General features: G+C 41.9%; 1 protein-coding gene and 1 pseudogene across 1 annotated transcript in view; both read right to left on the reverse strand.

Annotated features, from left to right (window-relative positions):
- The window catches only part of HTR4 (5-hydroxytryptamine receptor 4), a 148,362-nt gene that overhangs the window by 106,215 nt on the left and 22,237 nt on the right, over positions 1-19,910 (reverse strand). The window contains exon 2 of the mRNA XM_066617370.1: positions 3,538-3,663. Coding sequence (XP_066473467.1) covers positions 3,538-3,663 — 126 coding nt within the window. The remainder of the gene's footprint in view (positions 1-3,537; positions 3,664-19,910) is intronic.
- On the reverse strand, positions 6,432-6,548 carry LOC136642334 (5S ribosomal RNA; annotated as a pseudogene).

Consider the following 19,910-nt stretch of genomic DNA (forward strand, 5'->3'; position numbering starts at 1 on the left):
ATAAGGGGGGATTTTCATGCCAGTTTATGATCCCATTCACCCAAATAAGGGGGGGGGATCTTCATGCCAGTTTATGATCCCATTCATCCTAATAAGGGGGGATCTTCATGCCAGTTTATGATCCCATTCACCCTAATAAGCGGGGGGATCTTCATGCCAGTTTATGATCCCATTCACCCAAATAAGGGGGGGATCTTCATGCCAGTTTATGATCCCATTCACCCAAATAAGGGGGGATCTTCATGCCAGTTTATGATCCCATTCACCCTATCATGTGCTGCGGGTTGGGCGGAATCTCTCTCTCTCTCTCTCTCTCTCTCTCTCTCCCTCTCCCGCACTCCCCTGGCTCAGGTTGCAGGAGAGGAGGGAAGCCCAGCCCAAGCCCAAGCCCAAGCCCAGCCGAGTGGAGCCCAGCCCAGCCCACTGGAAGGGCAAGGCAGGGAGAGACCTCCCGCAGGGGATATCTCTCCTGCACTCCCCTGGCTCAGGTGGCAGGAGGGGAGCTGAGCCCAGCTGAGCAGAGCCCAGCCCAGCCCAGCCCATGGGCAAGGCAGGAAGAGACCAGCCGGCAAGCACGCAGGGTCTTTTATAGTGGGAAGTAATGCGAGACCTGCAAGTCTCACGTTACCTTCCCACTATAAAAGGCCCTGTGCACACGCTGCGCTTGTCTTTCCTTCGCTGGCAGCAAGGGAAAGCAAGGCACAGAGCTCCCGCAGCGGGCCAGCGCGGGCTGGGGAGAGGGCCGAGTGCCCATTGGAGATGGGGGACCCCCCTGGGGGCCAGATGGGGACCCGCAGCGGGCCGCAAGTGGCCTGCGGGCCGGGGTTTGGGCACCCCTGCTGTAGAGTATTTGCCTATCTAGAGATGTTTCACAACCATTTAAATGCAGCTGTATAATTGTAATTCTTTTGATCTTTATCCTCTTCCACATTTTAAAATCAAACTGCTTTATAAGCCAAATATATTAAACAACTTTGATAAACGGAATGCTCTTTAGAACAAAAAAAAAGCCAGAGCAAGAAATACTGTGAATGCTCTTATTACCCTGCTATCCTGACAACAGCAAGTTAAGTATTTTTGGTCCTTAAAGACCATGTCTGAGACAGAAACAATTTTTTTTTTTAAATCTGCTCCCAAGGACTGTAACGCAAGGTAGACACACACAGCGGCCTCCATTACTGAAATCAGTCCCACTAATTTTCAGCAAGTGACAGATTCATACATATGGTGAGAAAGGAATAAATTTTCTGCCTCTGTAATGTTTGGACCCAAAATATATTTTTTTTATTTTCAACTTGTAGCCATCTTTTTTGTTTTGTTAAATAATAGGAAAATCCTTCCTATAAATTAAACTCCTGTGGTCAGTGAATAGGGGGAACTGCTATTTTTTGGAACGTGTTTTAAAAATATTTGAATACAGACCTACCACTTCAACTCACTACCTCAGCTAGAAACACACCGTTCTTTCAGTCTTTCTTCATGTGATGTGTCTACAACCTTTATAATTTTCATATATCTCCTCTGAATCCTTTTCAGTTTCTCAGCATGTATATCTAAATGGTAGTGCTCAGAACTATACACTAGGTAAGCTTGTAAGACCATAAGAAGAGCCACAGAGGACTGTTTCCCACAGAGGACTGTTTCCCATGCTGTTTCCCACAGAGGACTGATTATTTCTTTTCTTATTTACCGTATACACTTGCCTATAAGACAAAAAAATTTATGTCTAAAAATTGACCCTGAAAACCTGGGTCAACTTATACACTAGGTTTCTGGTGAAGGGGGGGGGCATAGAAGTGGTCTGGGAAGCAGGACACAGGGGGTAGCAGAAAAAGGAGAATTTTTACTAGTAATTACAGTATTCAGAGGCAGCCATTTTGACTTCTCCAAAGAGGAATGAAGGCACATGTGGGAATTGTAGACTGTATGAGGGTTGCTGCTATGGAATTGTAGCACTTACTCCCCACAAAGCCTCCTCACAACTCCCATAAGTACCTTCAACTCCTCAAAGCTGGAAGGAAGGTTAAATGTCTCCTGTTCTTTTTCTTTTTGCTGCTGCCTGAGAACAGTTCCTGGCAAGTCATTTTCAAAGAATGTCACACACCACTCCGTTTAGGGGTCTGGCTTTATAAACACCAGGATGTAATTCTCATTTCCATCTGAAACAAAGTCCCAGGCTACAATTCAGTGCACCATCACTTAAGAACAACACCCATGGGAAGCAATGCGTCTACTTCTGAGTAAATAGGGTTGTAACTGTGTGCAGTTGCACTTCCTCACAGTCATTCCTTGTTGCTTTCTCTCTGCTTTGAATTGAACTGCACACTCCCAGTTATATGTTGTATGTAATGTAATGTAATGTAGAGCCTCTGGTTTAACATACCAGGCACCTTAAAAATGATTTGATTAATGGTTCAGACAAAATTATAGTCAGGTCCCCCTAAATTTAGCCCCTGACTTATCCAACGGTCATAGAAAATTCTATGATTTCTGGCTCAGAGCCTGCTCTCAACTTATCTGTGAGATTAACTTATAGGTGAGTGTCTGCAGTGTGTAGGGTTGTTGTTGTTTCAAAGCCCTACTGCCAGAAATTCTTTCAACTGGAGATGTCACAGGTCAAACCTGGAACCTTATCTATGCAAAGCATGTGCTCTACCACTGCATACAGACTTGTGGTCTTATAAATTCTGCGCAGTACATTATTATTGCTTCCTGAATCTTGGAAATACAATCTAAAAATTGCATTCACTTTTGTCCTAGCATACTACACTTATTTTTTATAATTTTATACCGCCCTTCCTCCAATGAACTCAGGGTGGTGTACATGATTCCTCTCCCCCGTTTGTCCTCAAAACAACCCTGTGAGGTAGGTGAGACTGAGAGAGAGTGACATGCTCAAGGTCACCCAGAGCATGTCATGAACGTGTGGGGATTTGAACCTGGATCTTCCAGGTCTAAGTCCAGCTTCTGAACCACAATATATCTGAAATTCCTTTGAAAAGTGTTGCTTACCTTGTTAACAAAAGCAAAAGCACGCACAAGTATGCTATACAAAACAGTTAAAATATGGCGGCTTTGTGACCTGCTGGACACTACTATGTCAAAGCTCTGTAGTAGTGCCTCAAAGCAACAATCTGAACTAATGTTGCTACTAGTGCTCCTGAACTGCAAAGAGAAAATCTTAATGATAAAGATAAGCTGTTTAGTACCGTTCTCTAGATCTCCCTGTTTAGGTATTTGCCAGATGATTTACGTGTTTCAATGATGCATATTTTAGAACTGCAGACACTTGATAATAAAGTGATGACAACCTGTAGCATAAATCTTAGCCTCAGACAAACTGAGAGCAATCATAGTTTGACATCATCCTAATAACTGGGGGAGGAAAAAAAACACACAGAGACACACAGAATGTTCTTTATCAGTGTTTATGTTCATAGCAGTATTTGCATTTATCTCTCACTTTTAAAGGTTCAACTATGCCAACCTGTCCAACTACGCCTGGAAAAGCTGAGGTTCACAGAGGCAAGGACTCACCTGAGCTGCCTGTCCCTGCATACAGCCACCATCACCAGCAGATTCCCCAGGATAGCCATAAGAATAACTGCAGAGATGAAGGTGAGCAGTGCAATCTTCTCTGCCACGCCAAATCCCTCAGTTGAGCTACAAGAGGAAAGATAGGAGAAGGCATTGAAGGGGGAACAGTAACATGAACTCTCTGAAATATGAACTCAGAGATGCAGCTAAAGTTTTTAGTGGTTTTTTGGAATCCACGTGTGAAATTCAGCCCCACCGCCCTGACCCCATCAGAAGGGGAGACTGGAGATCAGTGACATAACATATGCTTTACATACAGGAGGTTCCAGATTCAATCCTCAATATCTTCAAGAAGGGCAGAGAGGAAACCCTGGAAAGCTGGGGATAGGGAACCAATTATTGACTTGCTGCATAAACTACATTGTGAACTACTTTTTGTTGAAAAGCTGTATAAATATTCTTAATAATAATATTAATAGTATTTCTTTTTGATTGTTGATCGTATTCTGTAAGCTGCCTTGATGGTTCCCTGAATGGAATATTCAAACATGTTTTAAAAAACAAACACTACATTTACAATGTGGAGCCAGTAAGCCTCAGAATGTCTTGTTTGTTTCTGTTAATAGCATTATTTCATTTACTTGTTATCACTGCACTGTATTGCATTCAACAATATCATTGTTATTTATAATTTGCATGTATAATGCTATTAGGCTAGTTTGCCTGTCTTCTGTACCCATCTAATTATGTCTTAATCTTGGGTTAGTTACATTTTTGCGTGTTCTTATTGGCCACATGTGAAGGTAATTGATCATAATTGGATTCTAAGAATTAGCTAGAAGCTTGCTGAGGTTACCTTAAAATAGTCTTTAATTTTATGAGACAGTCACTATTTTAATCCGTCAACTTTTATTCTCTTATCAAGGACTTGTGCTTTCAAAAACACTTTGAATTATCATTAGGAAATTTAAATAGTTCTCTCTCTATTTTTGCCAACTGCTACTTCCATAAGCTGTGTCATGAAAGCCTTCAGACTACTGGCATCCCCATTTTCCTATCCATCATGCTCCAGTACCATGGGCTGACCCAGAATTACAGTGGTGGCCATATCATTAAAAGTGCTGCAAAAAGAGGTTGGAACCTCCAGACATCTGGGTTCATTTTACTTGTCCAGAGACTTAGCAAGAATTGATACTGCAGAATTTGTCAAAGAACTGTGTGAAGATATACTAAAATGTTATTTTATCCTCTGACATTCCACAAAGCTCCACAGCATAATTATTTATACCTACCTATCCTTTATAGATGGACATAATCTAGTTTCCTTCCTCTCTGTGAACGAGATCTGATGTTTGAAACAACTCTAACAAAGGTTGCTGCCGTGAAATAAATTCCATAAGCACTACTACGGATCACATCTTCGTGCTCGCAAAAAAAAGCAGCCAGGGATCCCCAATTGGGATAGGAGTCATGTAGAGGAAGAAGGGGGATCTTTTTCTGTGTCATGGTCCCCCAAGCTATGGAAGAAAGACTTATGGGTATAAAGTGCACGCCTACGTTTTTCCACCTCCAACTTACAGCATTTTGAAAGGACAATTTAAGTCAGGAAAATGACACGGAGGCAAAGGGGAAAGGGTTATACTATCACCCCCAGCTCTCTCTGTCTCCTTCCCACCTAAATCACATGTACAGTAGAACCTCCGAAGTTGACCACCTCTCTATAATGACCACCTCCTTAAGTTGACCTAATTTTCACAGTATGGACAGACACTGCATATACACTATGGGAGACTAACCTCTCTAAATTGACCACCTCCGTAAGTTGTATCTTGACCACCTCAACCATTGCACAGACCAATGCACAGAGTATTAATTTACTCTCCGTAAGTTGCCCACTGAACACGATACTGTGGGCCTGTGTTTTGTCTGGTTTGTCCCATCTTGGAAAAGCAAGAAGCCACGAGACAATCCCTCCCCATGCCTGCTAGCGCAGGTGCGAAAGGGTTTTTATAGGTGGGCACACTGCACATAGCCGACAGACCTGTGCCGGCTGCCGATTGTACCTGGACATGTACCAAGTTGTGAGGAACATGAGGTTGCTTGTGCATAGATCCTTCTGGAGCACTTCACAATACCTTCTGGTCTTCACCATTCAGAAAAATTTTGTGTCATCCACAAACTTGTCCACCTCCCTACTTATCCCTGTTTCCAGGCCATTTATGAAGATGTTGAAAGGCACCAGTCCCAGGACAGATCCTTGAGGCACTCCTCTCTCCACCTTTTTTGTCAATTGCCCATTGACACCCACTCTCTGTTTCTTGGTCCTCAACCAGTACCCAATCCATGAGAGGACTCGTCCTCTTCTTCCCTGACTGTGCAGTCTTCTCAACAGCTTTTAGTGAGGGACCGTATCAAACACCTTCTGGTATTTAGTGAATCTGAGGCCAGGCAGCCTAAGTAAAAAAGTGTTGTTGTTTTTTAACTGTTGGGGCTATGTAACATGCTACATGCAATGGGTTGGCAAGGGATAGCATTGCTTTGCCTGTCTGCTATGAAACCAAGTATTTTTTTTAACTTACAATTTTTTTTAAGTTTATGAATTTTCAGGGTTTTTTTTTAAACACTGATTGTGGGCTGTTTATTCTCTGTCTCTTGATATAGATGATATAAATAGTAAGCATCACAGGAGGATCAATTCTCATTGATATATGCAATAAAACTTTTTAAAAATCCAATCTAAATAATAACTTGGCCTTACATTTGTTGTCCTGGGAGCTAAACATGATATTTAAATACATTTTTTCCCCCGTATGTTGACCACCTCCCTATGTTGACCAATTTCCTCCAGTCCCTTGGTTGGTTGGCAACCTTCAGTCTCAAAAGACTATGGTATAAGCCTACAGCACCCGGTATTCCCAGGCGGTCTCCCATCCAAGTACTAACCAGGCCTGACCCTGCTTAGCTTCCGAGATCAGACGAGATCAGGCATGTGTAGGGTAACAGTTGCTGCCCTTGGGTGGTCAACTTAAAGAGGTTCTACTGTATTTTTCTTTTCTTCAAAAAGCAGCCATCAAGAGGTCAAAACACAGCTCTCCAAAAACTAAGCTTCCATTTCACATTTAGTTTGGCCCAAAGTGAAATGATGGTAGTCCAATACAGTTTCCCAAAGGAAGACTTCAACAGATGGGATTGCCTCACTCTCAGTCATATGTGAGGCTGGGAAGGAACTCCTCTCATAAAATATTTGCCTGTTTCTGAGCTATGTCCAGATCATTTTGTATATTAGGCTTAAATAGTTTGAGTCTTTCTTCTACCACTGAATCTGCTGTTAGTGTTGGTGCAGAATAGAAAGCAGAGGAACGGAATTTGAAATGCAAATGACCATTCTGGTCAATGTGGTTTTACCTTCCCAACCATTTGAAGCAACAACTGCTTTAAACCTTACATCTGCAAATGACCATATATTGAATTGCCTGGCAATTCTTTTCCTACATACTTATTTTTCCATGAAGCACCTGCTTTCTCCTCATGGCACACTGCTATGGGTCACTCATGTACAGTTGGGTGATAGCGAGTGGAGAACAGAGATCCCTGATAGGCAGGGGTAGATTTGACAATATTTTGATGTCTTCAGATGAAGAAACTGCATTCAAACTACATTAACCTAGGAAGCAAATTTAACCATTATTCTATCATCTTATTTGCTTGAGTAAGCAGAAGGAATAGATGGCACATGCAGCATGAAGAAAGTCACCTTGGCAAAAAGAAAATGAAAACAAAGAAAAAATCCCACTATGCCACTTGATCCCTGTGAGAGGAGATAGAATCCCTATTTCAAGGACTGTTGTCCTTGCTTGACCAGAGTTGTATCAAATATCAGATGTCCTTCACTCAGAGGATAAGGATATTAATCCATAAAAGCTAGATAGGCACCAATACATTATTAATCAACACTGTGTTCATCAAGGTAAAGGCAGACCCACTAGATTTCAATGGGGTTGTAGACACTATTACTGTGTCACCTTACCCAACCTAGTTATTCCTCCAGGGGAACCTGAGCTCTAAGAAATGAGTAATCCCACTTACCACTCCCAATTCACCAGCTCTCCCCAGGGCTCTCCTTTCCCTTGGTTTGTCCCCAATCTCTGTAGATACAGAAATCTCTTTAATCAACCTCACTCACATCTTCTTTAGTTCTTTAGGCGTATCTCATTCTGATCAATAACACTATAAGCACTTTACTGTTTCATATATAAGACAAAGGTTTATTACAGGCATACAAAAAGCCTGTCGCCACAAGCCAGTCCACGTTTCATTCACAGGGCAAGAAAATACAAGGAAAAGGCTTCAAGCAAATGTCATAAAGACTCACACATTACCTAAAGAAGAAAAAAAAAATTCTAACTACAGATTAATTTACACTAAGCAACAAAACTCCCAGCAGAGATACTTAATCTATCCAGTAGCTTATTAAAGCATCTCAAGTGCTACTGCATCCTGAAAGGACTCCACCCTGAGAGACTACCATACCCTTCCCCCAACTTATAGTTCCCAAGGCCAACCTTCAAAAGTCATTCCACCAATGACTAATTACCACCAATCTTACTGAGCTACAACTATCCCATTCAGCTCCTACTAGTTACAGCTGTGCTACCATATAGTCCTTTACCACACAACCCAAAGCACTTGTTGGGATGGTCACAAGTCCCGTGCACCAGCCCAGGAGGGTCGCAAACATGCCAAAAGGCACATTTGTGCCCACTCTGGAGCCAGCTGCACCAGACCACAGAGGCTGCATCCAGCCTCCACAGTGCCAAAGACTGGTAAGTTTGTGTCGGCCGAGCTCGGCCAGTGCAGGGAGTCTGGGATGTGTGGAGAGGACTGGTTGGAGGAAGAGAGGGGGAGCGCAGGAGGGCCTATGGATGGGTAGGGAGCAGAAGGCAAGGTCAGGATTCAGCACTTATGCATTATCCTAGCCCCATTCCTGGGCAGCCTGGGGAAGCTCCAGACTGCTCAGATTTGTGCCACCTCTTCAGGTTGCAGTGGCACAGATCTGAGTAGATTCATTGGTACACTGCAGCTCTGCCTGAGGTAAGGGAAATTATTTCCTCTTGTCTCAAGCCAAGCCACAGCCAGCCCCAATGTGCCTGATCCAGTGCAAGTTAAGACTGAGCTGTGAAAAAGCTAATTAGTGATCACACTCACCTGCTCTTTTCTTCTCAGCTACACAGCCCCAATTTGTATATTTCCTCAAAAAGTCTCAACTTCCACCCCCTTAACACACTACTATACTTTTCGATCACTCACAGTGCTTTATCAGGTTTATTAATAACAGAAATTATGAAAGAGGAAATATTGTTAATTCTTAGAAATGTTAATCCTTTACAGATTAATTCCTTGAAGATTATTATTATTATCATTATCATTATTATTAACAGTATTTATATACCACTTTTCAACTAAAAGTTCACAAAGCGGTTTACAGAGAAAAATCAAATAACTAAATGGCTCCCTGTCCCAAAAGGGCTCACAATCTAAAAAGATGCAAATGAATACCAGCAGACAGCCACTAGAACAGACAGTGCTGGGGTGAGGTGGGCCAGTTACTCTCCCCCTGCTAAAAAAAGGAGCACCCACTTGAAAAAGTGCCTCTTACCCAATTAGCAGGGGTATATTTACAGATGAATGTGAATAATTGCATTTACAGCATAATATAAACACCGAGATTATATTTCATATTGATAAAGTCAATTAAAAAACGAACACGTTCACTGAAATGCCTCTAATGACTCTTGATTTTGTTTGGGATCATCACTGATCCAAAATGGCCTGGTGCTTAACAAATCAATTACGAGCAGGTTTTCATAACAACGGTGCTAAGGCGTCAATCTGAAGTGTGTTTATTCCAGAGTAACCTCCACTGAGCACAAGGGACATACAGTTTCAGCCTTGTTATACATAGATTATTTATACAAGGATTTGACTCAGCACGAATGACCCCTGCAAATGAGAAGGAATGTACTGAGAAGTGGAAAAAAAATGCACCCCTTTAAAATCACAGTTTAAAAAACTACTTTTTACAGTTGCAGAGAGACAGTCATACAAGTGATTACAGGTATAACCTAAGTAGCCACAGATTTTTCTATCTCAAAGCTGATGAGAAGGGCCCTTTAAATAAAAGGAAAACAGTCGTTTAATAATGCCAGAGAGGGCTGACAATCCATCAGTCATTCTCCCTGCAGGTTTCACTCCTCCCTTCCCCCTGAGCATGTGAAAGAAGGCTAAATAGCAGTGATTATCACCGTCTCCATTCTTTCCCCCTTGCTGGGGCTCCTGGTGAAGGGAGGGATTGATGCCTCCTAGTGAAGCCTAAGCGCCTAGAAGACAGACTGATTGCCTCTATGTGCATTACAAAGGTCAGCAAGGCTGTTTTAAATCACCAGAGCAAAGAAACTTTGTTTTTAAAATTGATTTGCTATAGTGGACGGTTTTTTGCCATCCACCTGAGTTCTTGGAACAGAACCCTTGTGAATAATGAGTCTCGACCTGTACTTCTGAGTAAGCTTGCATAGCATTGCACTGTGTAACACTAACAGTGCAATTCAGTGAATTTTTAAATTCAGTGACCATTTATTCAGAAGAAAACCCCAGCAAATATGCATAAGACAGCAGCCTTAGAATTTAAATTGTAGATCCCAATCCAGAAAAAAAGCATAGTCATCCTTGAGACTCATTGAAAACAATGGGGCATTACTAGCAACACACAAGCGTTATTATTGTCAAACGAGATTGACTAAACTTGGAACTTAAGCACAGCTAACTTTTATTTATTGAGGCATTAAAGCAAAATCCAACACTTTTAGCATACTGTCTATAGTAGAAAACAATGCCATGGAAATTTTGTATATGGCAGCAACACACATTAAAATGCTATTAATGCAAAAATGTAACCCAACAGGACTTTTTTTCCAGACAAGAAGAAATTTAAAGTACAAATTAATATTTAAATTAGTATCCCAGGTCCTTGAACATGAAGCAAAGTCCTACCACTTTGTAAAAGTCAGTGCAGTGTGCTTGATAATACTGGCTTTACATCAAAGTGAACCAAATTCAGTTATCAGCTCTGCTATAAAGCTCTCTGGTAGATAATAGAAATGTAAAGTTGTTGGGGTTTTTTTGCTCTATATTTTGATGTTTTATACAACTAATTTTAATCTGCATGCCAAAACTTGATATTTTGCATTTAATTGCAACCAACAATGGGAAATTTGAATTAAAACATGCATGCATTTCAATAGCATAATATATGTTTCTAGCTCACAGAATAAAAAGGGATGACCAGTCACCTTGAAACTGTTCCTAGTACATGGGGGTTGCTAACCCTAGGGATCACCCTCAAGAACAGCCACAAAAGATTTCCCTGAAGGAGGAGTACTTCCTTGCTAATCAACAGCTGATTTACTCAACAGCTTACACAGTGATTTATTTTCTCCAATTCTTTCCCCAAACAAGATCATGTAATTATACCACCTTGCCCAGATTTGCATTTCAACACTTTTATAAGACAGAACCATAAGCGTGTGAGTAAATAATGGTTCCTGACCACACTTGAGAAAATCCCAGGACCTTGCACAGTGAATATTGAGTCTTCCCCCACTCCCTTTCTCAGGCCAACCCACCCTTTCCAAAATCCTTCTACCTGCAGCTTGTATTGTTAGGGCAGCTCAACCAATCACTACCAGAGGCTTCACTACCACCATAAAATCTCACAGGACACTGCAGTATGCATTCTAAATTTCAGCAATTAAGCCTGCATATTTTTCTCATTAGCAGTTTCAACTTCAACATTCTACATATAAGCTGGTGTCAAAGCAACATCAGGGAAAATAATAAGAAGGGTTTTCCTTCCGAAAAAGAGATACTTAATTAGGCAGACCAGTCTGCTGAACACAGCACAGCTTCTCTGAAGGTAATTATGGTTTCAGCAAGGAAAACACAAGTGCCGGAACACACTGCAACCTTGAAGCAAGTTGTCTTTTCCGGTCAAAGCTGCTGATGAGTGTTTGCTGTGGTATTAGTCTTAGCGTCAGATGCTTGCTGCAAACCTTAACTTTGGGTCAATGCCTTTGGGCAGCTATGGAAATCAGTGGCTTTGCTTTTCCATTCATTATAATGGTCTTGACTTAAGTATACATCAGTGGGTACAGTTGGTTCACCCAGTTCTCTCTTCCTGGTTATCTGTTTTATAAAATTGGAATACAAAGTGATGTCACTCCAGTCATTTTCATAACTAGGCTTTGTAAATTTTCCTTTCAATATGACCTCAATTGTACTGAAATCTTTTGCAAAACTGACTGATGACTGTGAGCCCAATCCTGGGCTTGACGCGCCAGTTTCCCACCGGAGCATACTGTCGCAGACGTGCCATAAGGCATGATTACGAGGCCTAACACCGGGCCATCGCCCATGCTATTCCAGCACTGGCTAGCACTGGGCAGGTGTCTGGCTGCCGCAGCTACTGTCGAGCCATGGTAAGGAAAGCGGGGGTGTGGGGGGAGGCGGGGAGGAGGCATTCCGGGGAGGGGGGAGGCGAGCGGAGGGCGGGGAGGAGGCGTGCCAAGGGGTGGGAGGGAGGCAGGTCCGGTGCAGCTCCGCTCCACTGGCTCCTGTCTGTTTGTGAGGGGCTTGGCGCCCTACTCGAACACCTTTACCTCACCTCCGACTTTTTGGTCGGCGGTGAATTGAGTAGCCCCATTGCAGAGCTACTTCCCTTACCTGAGAAGGGGATGAAAATCCCATTCTCCCGAGGTGTTGCCTGCGGGAGCCCGTGGCGTGCAGGATCCGGCAGCAGCCGTTTTCGGTGCTGCCGAAGCTGCCTGCCACAGGAGCTCAGGTTTGGGCTGCCTGTCTCTGCAAAGAGCACAGAACAGGATGCAAAACAGGACATGACTTCCACAGACTCTAAACTTTCATTACTTTTTTTAAAAAAGGATTCAGTTTTCAAAGTCAAGAAGAAAAGTTTAAAAATATACAGGCAGTACTGTACCTGATGTCTTGTTTTCTGCTTTTTGTTTTGGAAACAGAAAGGAATTTGGGGGAATTTTCAGTGTTTGGGATGAAACAAGTACTTTTAACTCCCTATGTCTTCTCAACAATTCCTCATCCCTATAGTTCAAGTGCCCACTCATGCACCCATATGATGTTATTCTTTGTATGCACCGTCAGAAGACTATTGCTAAGAATTTATTTAGCTTCTCTAAAATTTTTCTATTTCTGATGTATCTACAGTTACACCAGTTATTAAGGGTTTAAAAGTATCTTTAGCAATTGATTGGTGTTTGCCAAAATATGTCAAATATTATACAGCTTCAACATCAGTAATCAAATTATTTTGTTCATATAAAGAAAAATTATGCAAATATTAACACTTTTTTTCATGAATGTTAAACACAAAATCTGCATTTGCCTGAAGTTTTTGACAAGGTTTTCAGGGACAAGTGCAACATATTAACTTAAAAAATAAAACCCGCCATCTTAAGATCATGACTTTAGAATTTTTATTTAAGGTGAATTTACCACGTGCCCAATTCTAAGCTTCCCTAGTGCCCAGCGGTACAGCAGTAACGAAATGGCCGCCACTCTATCCTGTGGGGCCAGGGAAGCTGCCACAGTCTCCTTGAGGTAAGGGAACATTGGCTCCCTTAACCCATGTTGAGTGCAGCTGGCCATGATAGGTCTACTTGGATCTGTGCCAGCCCCTGAACTGGAACAGAACCAAGGAGACCTGTGTCAGGCTATGTAGCTTTGGAGGGGGGATAGGATCTAGTGGCAGGTTTTGGAGGGAGGATAGGATCCTCTTGTGCCATCCCTGCCCCCTTCCGAGAGAGAGAAACACATATATAATCTAAACCATGATAACGAAATAGTGATCTTAGGTAGGCAACTCTTACATTAAAGATGAACTCAATAATAGTGAAATAATACTGAAAGTTCAATACCTATACAAAGGCAGTATTTCCAAATATGCACTTCTAGCTGACATGATCTCAGAACAGGGAGAGGCAATGATAGCATCTTATAAAGGGTCTGAAAATTGAAGTAAACCATTATAATGATCAGGAAAACTTTATTCTTCACAGCTGTCTTTTTTAATGGACTAGAGCCACCTAACTCCCCTTCCATAAACAACTACCCATCACCCATCTTGCACTGTGTATTAAAGAAAGTGAAGTTGAGGGAAGGCCCAAGTAAGAAGTGTGGATTTTTTCAGAAAATCTCTGGGACCCAGAAAAAAAGGACATAATGGGTCACATTACAGAAATGTTAATGAAACACTTATCAAGCAGAATAGGCTGCAATCCTATCCACACTTACCTGGAAGTAAGCTCCATTAACTATAACTATGGCCACCACTTACTTCTGAGCAAACATGCATAGAACTGGGCTCTAAAGAATTTTCTCAGTCCTCATTATTCTTCTATAGCCTACAAAGATCCATTTTTGTTTAACTTGAAAAACTGTATTTATTAAAAAAGGAGGGGTTAGTGATTTCAGTTGCATTCAGTAGTAGAGATGCTGGCACAATGATAACTTAATCTGCATTACAAAAGCTCCCTGAAAAATAACAGAGAAAAGAACAAGTGCAGTCAGATCACATCTGATGTGAATTACTGAATTACGTAGAGCTAAAGGGCACAAGGTTTCCTCTTGGAAATGCATAGTACTCTTTCCCCACTGTTCTTGAGCTTTGCTATCTGCAGATGGCTGTTGCACAGCTGGAGAAGGTTTTGCACTTGACAGACAGATGTATATTGAGAAAACTCACACTGGTGCCAGTTTCACAAAACATAAATCATCCAAAGATGACAACTTATAGAATTAAGGAGAAGGGGAGGGGGGACCTAAACCAACAATCACAGGTCTGCTGTGATTTCAAAAGAAGTTGGAAATATTAGTGGTTGTTATGATCAGACATTTTAATTTGAGAAGTTACTCCTCCTTGAATACAGAGCATTAACAACACATGTTTGTAAACAGAATTTCAGGTTTCACAGTAAACACCTCTATTCCATTCGTATCGTGGGCGGGTTGGTCCTGCAAGCAAACCACTAAAAGCTGGTCCTAAGCATTTTCCAGAAGTCATACCTCATTTTGGTGGCCTGATTATCAAATAGGGAGATATCTCAATTAATTTTATATTGCTATGGCTACTGGCCAACAACTCCTTCATTAAGTGAACTGCTGAGGCTAACTGATGGAAGCCAATGGTCACTGGGCATCTATTGTGAATGTCAGTGACACTCCTAAAGCTATGGGGAGGGAGTAGAGACACAGTAAAACATAGCTGTATTTTTTTTGGCATTTAAATAAAGATGCATAACATTCCAATTGGGAGAAGGGCTATGCATGTTGTCTTCTGGGAATGTGATGTAAGTTGTGCTGCCTGCTTACAGGATTTATGTCCCTTTGGCCAAGGATGCCTTTGCTCTTTCCCTCCTTGAACAAAGCAAGGTGATAACTCAACAGCACCCCATTGAGTGGTTAGGAGAAAGGGTGGGGAGTCAGCATGTCTGGGTTGGCTGCTTGCCTTCCTGAGCCCATCAGTGATCCTCTCCCACCTACCTTTTGGAATAGCTTGAGGTTACCTGGTTGCCACTGAGGAGCCATATACAATTTTCTCGTTCTTGACCGGGTTAGCCTTCAGTGAAGAATTTTGCTTACCCCAAAATGTTCTAAGACTGTGGTGTTATTAACCAGGTCAGTCACGACTAGCAAGTATTGTGCAGGATAAGGAGAAGGAAGAGAAATGTGGTGTGCACTCCAAAGTAAACACGAGTTATAGGGGGAATAAATCTCAAGATGCCACCTGCCTTGGAGATGTTAGCTGGTGACCTCTCAAGGTTAGGATTGCAAAGTTAAGAACATAAGAACAGCCCCGCTGGATCAGGCCATAGGCCCATCTAGTCCAGCTTCCTGTATCTCACAGCAGCCCACCAAATGCCCCAGGGAGCACACCAGATAACAAGAGACCTCATCCTGGTGCCCTCCCTTGCATCTGGCATTCTGACATAGCCCGTTGACCTCAAAAGGATTCCCAGCTTAAAGAAGGCAGTACAATTCAGCTTCCTCAACCCCTCCTCTTCAAGATTAGTGTACAGAAGCATGGATCAGTAGCAGATGATCTATTCTACATCTTCGAGTCAGGTTGGGAATGTTCAACAGGTGTGTGCCTGCTAGGTGTCTGCACTAAATGGGGGAAGAGTATCTGGAGACAAAACCCACTGCAGGGTTTACACAGACTGTTGACTGGCAATGATTCCTGTAATATTGAAATAATATTACCAGCAGCACCAGCAGCGGTGGCAAGGCAAGGACAGCAGGTAACCTAACCTGGACGGATCCTGACTGCTGAAAGCTGTTTGATTCTGGGGTAATCAATCTGTACCTTATAGGAAGGCAGGGTGCTGGACTGCTTCAATCCAGTGTTCTTTAATGACAGTTTAAAAAAAATAAAATAAATCTGTCCGCCAGTGCTCTAGTCAGTTATAAATCCATCCCCAAGCTTGTGAAGTGTGAATATTTTTAAATTATGAAAACCTTAATAAAAATTAAATAGCTGAGATTAATTATTAAAATCAATAGTTACATGGTTCGTGAGTTTAAAAAAAATCAGTAATGTTTTGCTTTTGAGTCATGGTTCCTTTGTTTAATAATGTAAAGATTGATGGGCTTATTAGGTTTGTTATTATCAAGAAAAAAGGATTAAGACAGAAAGAATACTAGTTGGTTAGACTGTAGAAGTCATTTAAGGAAGGAGACAAAGTGTTATGGCGAATAAATGTATGAAAAAGTAATATGTAGAGGAAAAGAATGACAGTTTTTCCAAGTCTGTTAGAAAAGACATTGCATTGAGGTATAATCCTGGAAATTCAAGCTTGCTTCCTATACAAACTCTTGTCTTTCTGTAAGCTCTTGTACCCAGCAGATGCCAAATATTCAGAGAGAGAGAGAGAGAGAGAGAGGGAGAGAGAGAGAGAGAGACTCTATGTTGACAGTATAACCATACAGTAGCTGCTAGCATGCAGGAGCTATTAGAAGCTAGATGGCCTGGAGGCTAATCTGGAACATGATGCATTTGAAATTCTGCTGAACTAATCCCAAGAACCCCTTCTAAATGTAAAGGAAGTTGTTGAAAGGACTCTTTACAATGGACATCAAATATGTGAATATGGCATGGTAGGGGTTAGAAGAGCAGAGGGAAAGACCACATACAAAGTCAAAGCCATTTTCCCTTTCCCCCAACCTTGAGCTACTGGTGGTGGCATAGCTGGCATAGCTGGAGGGGGGCAGAGCACTCAGGCTGGCAGCGAGGCGGCTACCTATTTTATGGGACTACCTGCTCCTGGAGATAGTTGTATCAGTCTTCCTGCCGTGTGCATAGTTATGAGCTACTATGCTTATCCACTGCATTGGCCCTTTCCCCCACAACCTGAAATTACTATGTACTCCATTCAAATGTACTCCATTCAAATACTGCCATCAGAGCAGAGTAATGTGGATATTTCCGTATCTAGCAGAATATGGTATGTGTGTATGCCTGCCAAATAGTTCCTCTGGCAATGATCCTACTTTCTTAATTGCTAGCATTAGCTACACAGGCACTGGAAAGGCTCAACGAGGACAGCCTAAGCATGAATCATATTAACATCATTAGACTTTCTCTTACCATTTAATTCCAAACTTGGAACAAATCAGATTATGCCCAGAGAGAGAGAGAGAGAGAGAGAGAGAGAGAGAGAGAGAGAGAGATCCCCAATGTGCAAACTTTTAATAAGATTTATACATTTGATAATGGAAAATGACACTTAAAAAGAATTACTGGAGACACCAAAGAATCATTTCTAAAGAGGAGAAACGCAACAGAATTCAGATGAAGGGCGAATCACTGACATAATAGCAATAGCCAAAGATAGTAGCAAATGGTTAAACTAATAGAAAACCATGGTGACCTTTCATCCATCTAGAAAACCCTCTATGGTAGTGTTTCTCAAACTGTGGGTCAGAACCCATTAGGTGGTCGTGAGCCAATTTCAGATGGGTCCCCTTTCATTTCAATTAAAGTCTAATATGTTAAAAAAAATATTGAAATGAAAGGGGAAATGTACTATGTACATTCTTTTAACAATGATAGTAAATGGGACTTACTTCTGGGTCAGTGTGGGTAGGATTGCAGCCTAGGATTGCTAAAAAATTTTCCTGATTGATGATGTCACTTCCGGTCATGACATAATTTCCGGTGGGTCCTGACAGATTCTCATTCTAAAAAGTGGGTCCCCGTGCTAAATGCATGAGAACCACTGCTCTATGGCACTGGCCAGGCCAGCAGTTCCCAAGCTGTAGATCAGAACCTGATTTTTGGTGGGTTGTAAAACTGACAAGCTGATAGCTAACAAGAAAAATTTATTGAGACCTATGGCAACTGAGCTGCATGTGCATGTTTACTCCAGAGTAGGTGAGTGTGCCTCATTCCACTTCAAAGGGAAGGTCGAGAGGAATGCAATACCATTTGAATGGTCCCAATCATACCTGAACAGACCCTAAAAAACTCTCAAGAAGGAAGCTCCCCTTCCAATGGCGGATCAAGGGTATGGCAAGTGGGGACATGTGCCCTTGGCGCAACAGGTACGAAAGCTATTTTTCATTTCTTTTTTTAAGGTGGTGGTTTACCATCTGTTGATTTTTGCATAAATTCACTAGGTGGAACAGGGCTGGCTTCTTCCCCATCTCTCTTTCTCTATGTAGCCTGCTGAATTCACTTGGTGGGCTGGACAGGGCTGGCTCCCCACCCCTTGATCTTCCCTTCTCTGTTTCAACAGGGGTACAATTTCAGTGCTTGTCATGGGCACTATTTTTCCAGTTATGCCACAGCCCCCTTCCAAGCTGAAAATGAGAATGTATTGAGCCCTTTGGAAAGTGAAACTGAGCCACATATGCACATGAGTAGGAGAACATGCCTCAGATCTATCGTAGGTCAGGCAAATGGAAATGCAAGGCAAGCAGAATGAGCTCAACAAATGCACAGAATGTGTCGTCGTCCCGAACACCATAGGATAAAAACAGAGGTTTGATCGGCTGGCAAAGTGAACATTTTTTTAGTCTTTTAAAACTAGTTGGGCCCCAACAGCATCGTTTTAAAAAGTGAGTCCTGGTACTAAAATGTTTGTGAACCACCAGGCTAGGTGAGTCAGAAATGTATATCTCTGACATTATGAACATATGAATTATATGGACAGGTGACAGCATATGTCACCTGTCCATATGCTGGAAAAACTTTTCCAGGATGTGTATTGGGAATGCCAAAGAATTTGGACCTAGGCAGAGAAAAACAAACCTATCTGGAGGTAAACAATACAGCACCTTGCTGAGTTTGGCATACACCTTTCCATTGATCAAGGCCACCCTGAACTATGGTTAAGTGGAAGTGCAGGGGCTAACCTAATGTTTCTTACATCTGAGCAATCAAGCAAAATGTTAAGATCAGAACCAGAATGTGTCCTTCAAAGAAGCTGATCAACTTGAAACTGGGCAGGTCTTCATTCAGACGGAGAACAAAAATTTCTTCTCCAGTGCTGATAACACCTCTGGCTCTCCCTGGAGCTGCAACTACGTAAGTCCAACTACATGTCAAATGTGCCTATTTTTGTCTGTTCTTACCACTATCCTTTTCCCTTTCTTATTGAAGTCCTGTTATTATTTACAAGTTACCTGACCAAAGAGCTATCTCCTCTTAACTGTGTTGGTCTCTCAGGGCTAGCACTACTCAGGGCAAGTGAGAGTGTTAATGAAAAAGGATTTACTCAGCCAGTTGGCTCCCTGGCTTGTTTCTCTAGTCACCAGCTTCCGTGCCAATGGAAACCTGCATGTTTTGAGCTCACCCAGATGATAGTTAGGTGAGAAAGGACATATTGGTTTTATTCTGGTTAGGGGTAGGATGGATGGCTGATCTTCTGGAGGTAGTGACTCTACCCCGTTTTTGCATTACAAATGCAATGCAATTTGTATTGCATGGTGGTTCCTGGGCTGTGTACAACTCTTTTTCTCCTGCTACCCAGGCAATGGGTCATGAGACTGCATTGGATCAGCACAAGTTATTTTCAAATCTAACTGTATTTCTAAACTACTACTTATGCAATATAGATTCTATCTCTAAAATAAACCAAGGGAGTGTGCTGCCTGGATTTAACCCACCAATAAGGACCTTTTCTTTTCCTTTCAAATAAAATTCCTGAAACATGCAGTATAATGTCATTTCTTTCCTCTGAAATGTGTTTTTTTAATCAGTTAATTGCTAGCTCAAAGCACTGTGAAAAATG

The sequence above is a fragment of the Tiliqua scincoides genome, chromosome 2, assembly GCF_035046505.1.
Source record: "Tiliqua scincoides isolate rTilSci1 chromosome 2, rTilSci1.hap2, whole genome shotgun sequence".
NCBI lineage: Eukaryota > Metazoa > Chordata > Lepidosauria > Squamata > Scincidae > Tiliqua > Tiliqua scincoides.